This window comes from Rissa tridactyla, chromosome 25 (assembly GCF_028500815.1).
Source record: "Rissa tridactyla isolate bRisTri1 chromosome 25, bRisTri1.patW.cur.20221130, whole genome shotgun sequence".
Lineage (NCBI taxonomy): Eukaryota > Metazoa > Chordata > Aves > Charadriiformes > Laridae > Rissa > Rissa tridactyla.
Window position 1 is genome coordinate 1,878,276 of NC_071490.1, and position 6,331 is coordinate 1,884,606.

At 53.9% G+C, this 6,331-nt stretch overlaps 1 protein-coding gene across 1 annotated transcript; it reads right to left on the bottom strand.

Annotated features, from left to right (window-relative positions):
• Window positions 1-2,864: 2,864 nt before the first annotated feature.
• Window positions 2,865-3,686, bottom strand: LOC128901406 (olfactory receptor 14A16-like; the record flags this gene model as incomplete). Its single annotated transcript, XM_054183361.1, has 1 exon — window positions 2,865-3,686. A coding segment is annotated over one exon (822 nt), but the record flags the coding sequence as incomplete, so codon positions are not given.
• Between the last annotated feature and the right edge of the window lie 2,645 nt (window positions 3,687-6,331).

Genomic DNA, 6,331 nt, shown 5'->3' on the forward strand with positions numbered 1-6,331 from the left:
CTCACAAGAGCCAAGCCTGGTCATCAACCCTCTGCTGGCCTAAGGGGTGCTCTGGAACACAGGGCTTCAAACACCCACGAGCTTGCTCATGGTCTCTCGGGTCCTCAGGCAGCAGCACCCTCACAACTGGCATTCAGGCCATACGCCTGCTGGCGGGCTATCAAGGACTCAGGCAGAAGTGACCTCCAAATTAATATCTGCCTGCTTCTGGCCTATCCGAGATTCTGGCAGCACTGACCTCATAACCAACATCCACACCATGTGCCCGCTGCTGACCTGTCAGGCACTCATGGAGAAACGACCTCGTAGGCACCGAACCCAGCTTTGAGCCTGGGGTTGGCCTGCCACCTGCAGAGACAGGGGTGACCCCAAAATGAGCATCCAAAGCAGATGCCCGCTGTTATAGCAGCAGTGACCTCACAAAAACATTCCAGGTCTTGACCTTCTGCTGGCCTGTTGGGTTCTCAGGCAGAAGGGACCTCACAAGCATCTACTCTAAACATAAAGCCTTTTGCTGGACTGCCATGTCCTCACAGAATCATGTAGATTGAAAGGGATCTTTGGAGATCATCTAGTTCATTCCCGCTGCCCTAGAGGGAGTCAGCCAGAGCAGGTCACTTAAGAAGATGTCCAGGCTGGTTTTTAGTATCTCCATGAATGGTCACTCCACAGCCTCTCCGGGCAGCCCGTGCCAGGGTCGTGTGTTCTTGATGCCAAAACCTGTTTTCTTGAGTTCAGTTGGAATTCCTTAGTTTTGAGGAGTGGGGCCTAGCGCATAAGCCCTGTGTGGGGACGATGAGGGACATGAACTTCTTCAACCTGGTGAACCTCCTCCAGTGAGGGTCGTCATCCAAAAGGGATAACCTCACTCGAAGTATGGGAGAGAGATGGGTGGGACAGGATAGATATAAACACATGGAAGGATTTTGCTGAAGAGATTATTAGCCTGCTGAAAGACCAGGGCATTCTTCCAACTGCCTGAAGCTCAAAGCAGCACCTGGGTAGTTTAGAGGGATGTGACTGAGCGAGGAGTAAGGGGATGGGGAAACCGGAGAGCAATGGGAAGGCCGTTCTTACTGCCCCATTGGTGGTCCAATGGCCCCACCGTGCTGGAACTGCATGGGACAGGTGTGCTCAAGGGTGGGGAGACATCGCCCTGGCAAAGTACCCTGGCAGCCCTCAGGGCTCCGTCCCCCTCAGCCCTCCTGTTTTGGTGGCCTCCCCCAAGTGCCTGGGCCACAGATGGTCTGTGTCCCCTCAGTGCCAGCCCCTCTCCCCAGGCCAGCACAAGAGTCCTGGTCCAGGCACAGAGCAGCCTGCCCTGAGTGGGGGCCTGCAGAAAGAGATTTCTCCTTCTCAAGGATTCCTCCCTGCAGGCACAGAAATGCTCCCTTGCTCTTCTCCCTGGTCACCCTTTCTTCACAGAGGGCCTTTCCCCAGGAGAGGGCATCCAGTCTGGCACCCTGTGCTCTCCACAGGGCCCTGAGCTGGCAGTGCTGCTCTGCAGGGGGAGGGGGCTATGGTGCCCTGGGGCCATGGGGTGACCCTGCACTGGCCATGCTGGTCGGGGTGAGAAGCAGACCCAGCCAGAAAGGGATCACTGCTGCTGAGCTTCCTTCCATCTTCCCTCCTGGCTCAGTCAGAAAGGACCGGGCTGGGCAGGACCAAGGGGTGTCTCCAGTGGCACAAAGGGCAGGGGAGGGCTGCACTAGATCCAGTCCATGGTGCTTTCCAAGACGGTGTCCTGAACCACTCTCCAGTCTTCTGTCCCTTTGCCTGCTGGCTCCTCACAGCCTCGCCTGGCATTGCAGGGGCCTCGTTTGCCCATGGGCTCCACAGGTTTGTCTTTTCCTCAGGGAGACATTCCCTTGGATTGACACTCATTTGATGAGGTGCCCCTCACTGCCCACCCACACTCCCACACTCTCCCTGCAGATCCCCTGAGCTCTCTTGCCAGCTTCCAATTCTTCTCCAGGATGAAATCTGGCATCAGCCCCACTGCAAGTGGGGCAGCACTATGCCCATATGTCAAAGACCAGTTGCTGTTTAGCGGACATGTTCAACCATGGAGAGAGGTCTTCATTCAGCCCTTGGTCTGAAAAATATTCCCATGAGACCCTGAGCCTGTCGTCCTGAAACCATCAAGAACCACAGAGGAGAAAAGTCCTTTTGAAGGAGCAGCTCCTTGGGTGCAACTCCTGACACCAGCTTTGGAAGAGGCGTCCAGCCATCTGACCCTGCCCTGAGGAGGCTTTTTCATTATGGTGCTATTTTCACAGAGACCAGCTCTGATAAAGAGGTTCACATCGCCTGCTGCTACCCACAGTCACAGGGATGGCACTGTAGAGACAACAGGACTGTCACAAGTTACACGAGGCCTTAGGGTAACACAAAGGCAAGGACACAGCAGGACAGTGGGATGTCAGGAGAGACCAGCATTGAAAGGCCTCATCCTGCTGCTGTCCTTGGCCATGGCTCCAGGGAAGCAGCAGCCCCGACTCGCAGGTGGCAGAGACAGAGTGCCCAGTGAGGCAGCCAGGGGCAGTCCCAGGGTTCCTGAGGCTGATCCTACATGGGGCAGATGGGCATTTGCCTCCTGAACCCCTCCAGCATACTGGGGCTGCTCGTCCAGCTCCAGGGGATATGTTAAGATATGGGAGCTCAGATAAATAATTTTCTGCTGGCTTCTTTGTTGAGTGCATCACCCAGGGAGACTGGATCCATACATATCTTAGGTATTTGGGTCAAGATGAAAACACATAGGAGACCAAGAAGAATATCACAGGAATAAAAAAACCAACCAACGAACCAGAAACAACAACAAAAATTATTTAAAAAACCAGAAAGACAAATATGAAGAACAGTTAGTCCTGGGTTTTACTGATATACAGTGGGAGCCGTAGTGGTATAATGGGCACCTTATTAATCTGAAGTAGACACCATTCAAATAGTTTCAAAACTACATCCTTGACTTCCTTGTTCCTCATGCTGTAGATGAGGGGGTTCACTGCTGGAGGCACCACTGAGTACAGCACTGCCACCACCAGATTGAGAACTGGGGAAGAGATGGAGGGGGGCTTCAGGTAGGCAAAGATGCCTGTGCTGACAAACAGGGAGACCACGGCCAGGTGAGGGAGGCACGTGGAAAAGGCTTTGTGCCGTCCCTGCTCAGAGGGGATCCTCAGCACGGCCCTGAAGATCTGCACATAGGACAGCATGATGAAAACAAAAAACACAAAAGCTAAAAAACAACTTAATATTAGAAGCCCAGCTTTCCTGAGGAAGGAGCCTGAGCAGGAGAGCTTGAGGATCTGGGGGATCTCACAGAAGAACTGGTCCACAGCATTGCCCTGGCAGAGGGGTAGGGAAAATGTATTGGCCGTGTGCAGCAGAGCATAGAGAAACCCACTGCCCCAGGCAGCTGCTGCCATGTGGACACAAGCTCTGCTGCCCATCAGGGTCCCATAGTGCAGGGGTTTGCAGATGGCAACATAGCGGTCATAGGACATGACAGTGAGAAGATGAAACTCTGCTGCAGCACAGAAAAAGAAAAAAAAGACCTGTGCAACACATCCTTTGTAGGAGATGGCCGTGGTGTCCCAGAGGGAATTGGCCATGGATTTGGGGACAGTGGTGGAGATGGAGCCCAGGTCAAAAACAGAAAGGTTGAGGAGGAAGAAGTACATGGGGGTGTGGAGGCGGTGGTCACAGACGATGGTGGCAATGATGAGGCCGTTGGCCAGGAGGGCAGCCAGGTAGATGCCCAGGAAGAGCCCGAAGTGCAAGAGCTGCAGCTCTCGTGTGTCTGCAAATGCCAGGAGGAGGAACTGGGTGATGGAGCTGCTGTTGGACATTTGTTCACTCTGGGCATGACAAGAAAGAGCAGTTGAGAAGTTAAGGCAGGCCTCTTTGAGCCAATCTTATTCTATTTCCCAAAAAATCCCTGCAAAATGACTTCTCTTCCTTTGGAATAATTTCATTCAGCTCCTTTTTGTGATCTCAGGTTTGTGCTACTGAGGGCACTTTCTTTGCAGGGGCAGAAATCCTTCTCTTTCCCATTGCCTTTAGCCTGAACACTGCTGAGCCCTGAGGGACAAAAGGGCTCTCTGTGCCCTAGTGCAGAGTCAGGAGAGCTGCTCTGCTCACCAGTGACCTACTGGGCACCACGCAGCTGTCCTGTGATTAGACCATTCTTTGCGGGAGAATGGTCTCCCTGACAATGTAGTTGAAGAAGAAAATGGCCGTTTGTGGGTGTTGAAGTGTCCAGTTTCAAAGTCAGTTCCTCCCGTCTGGTTTCTCTGTCCCTGTGCAGCGGAGCAGAGAGGGATGCAGCCGGGTGGAGTGGCTCTCTGCTGCCTGGAGCTGCCCCTGCCAGGAGCTCCTGCTCTGTGCCCACGTCTCCTCCCTGTCACTCCTCCCACAGCTCATCCCACCCGCTGGGGGCTCAGCTCTGCCCTGCAGACGCCTCCTGGCAGCAGGGCACTGCCCAGGGCCATCTCCCTCTTTGTGGCTCCTCAGGAGGAGATGAGAGAAAGCCTGATGCTGGAAGCAAAGGTGCTGCTGGTGCTGTGTGTAGGGAGAGGAGGGGGTGAAGGCACTTTGTGCGGTTTCTGGCAGATCTGCTGATCCCTCAGTGGAACAGTGACAGCTCCTTTCCCTCAGGAGACAGCTGAGAGCACAGACCCTGCAATGTCTTCATCTTCCAGGCAGCCACTGTCTTGACTTTCCTCTGTAAATGCTGCCTCTGCCAGTGTTCTGGGGGAGATCTGCAGCTGTGGGCAGCCCTGACCCACACAGCACACTCTCAAAAGATCCAAAGGACCCTGGCCTGAGGGGAGTCTCTCCTTTTACCCAGAGCTTCTCCCCACAGAAGCTCGGGGGGGAACTCCTTGGGCAGGCTGAGAGCTGACCCTGGCAAGCAGCAGAGTCCCTGCCCCGGCACACAGACCCCTGGGGTGCAGGGACCCTGCTCTCAAGGACAGCCTTGGGCACCCCTGCCTGCACACCCACCTGTCTTCAAAACCCTGCCACAGTCCCTCGCAGAAGGCAGCCCTCCTTCCTTGTCGCTGCGATGGTTCAGCAGGGCATCCCTGCTCGGAAGCACGTCCTCCTTCTCCACACCAGAGACGCCAGGAGAGCCATCCTGACAGCTCCTCTCAGTCAGCCCTAAAACATCCCTCCAGGAGATCCCCCTGCATTACCCCACAGCCAGAGACTGACTGTGTCAACAGGTGTGAAGATTTCCCCAAGAACAATCTCAGAACTCTCCTCCCACTCCCAGCTGCCTTTATCCTCTCTGTGCCTGGCTCCTCTCGGGTGCCTGCAGGCAGTGCCCTCAGCCCTGCTGTGCTTGGCAGAGGAGCTGCTCCTGGGCAGAGCTGTCTCTCTGCAGCGCTGCCCGCTTGCCATGAGCTCCCTCCATCCCAGGAGCCCAGCCCAGCTCAGCAGCAGAGGACCAGCCCAAGGCAGCCCTTTCTCTGCCCCCTGTGGGCTCCCTCCAGGTGTCCCTGGGGCTCCAGGGGAACCTGCTGGGAAACAGGATGAAGTCGTCACTGATGTTCCATCCTTCAGCTGGGCAGAGACACTTCTTTCCAGAACTTTTAATTCTCTCAAAGTTACATCAAAATGTCAGCTTTTTTGGTGTTGTTATTAGATAACTGCAAGTTCTGCTGGAGCCTTTCATAGAGACAGGGCAACGTGTCATGGATCATCAATAAGCCTGGTGGGAAAGCCTTTGGCCAAGTGAAATGCAGCTGATGCCTAAACAAGGGCCAAAATAATCTTCTCCTCTTTGTGTTCATGGCAGTTTTTAGAGGAATTCATATGTACAACTGCTGTCCTGGGCCATAGGGAGAGCTTGGTCTCTCTCTTTTCCATCAGCTCAATTTACCAGATCTCCAGTGCCTCTAATGGCATTGCAGAGAGTGCAATTGTGTGTCTGTTCCCTTGACTGGTGCCTTCAGTCAGAGGCATCAGTCATCAGGTGTCATCAGATAGGCGAGGTCTGTCCCTTCTCCACACAGTAGCTGCAGGCATTGCATTGACGTGGAGCACGTCACACGGGGATCTTTACTCACTGCCTTGACTATACAATCAATGAAAAGACCAATAGATTTCACAGTGTGCCTGGATACATCTTGTCCTCAAGGGCAGCATCCTCCAGATGCAGCAGTGGTCCATATTGAAACTCAACTGAAACTCAAATAGGAATTCCAGGGCACCGAAATGAGCTTTAGGTAATTCAGGAACAGTTAAATGAAGCAAAGGGAATAATGTAGGACCACTGTCGAATTTAGTAGGAAGCGGACTAGATCTGAGATATTCAATGTCC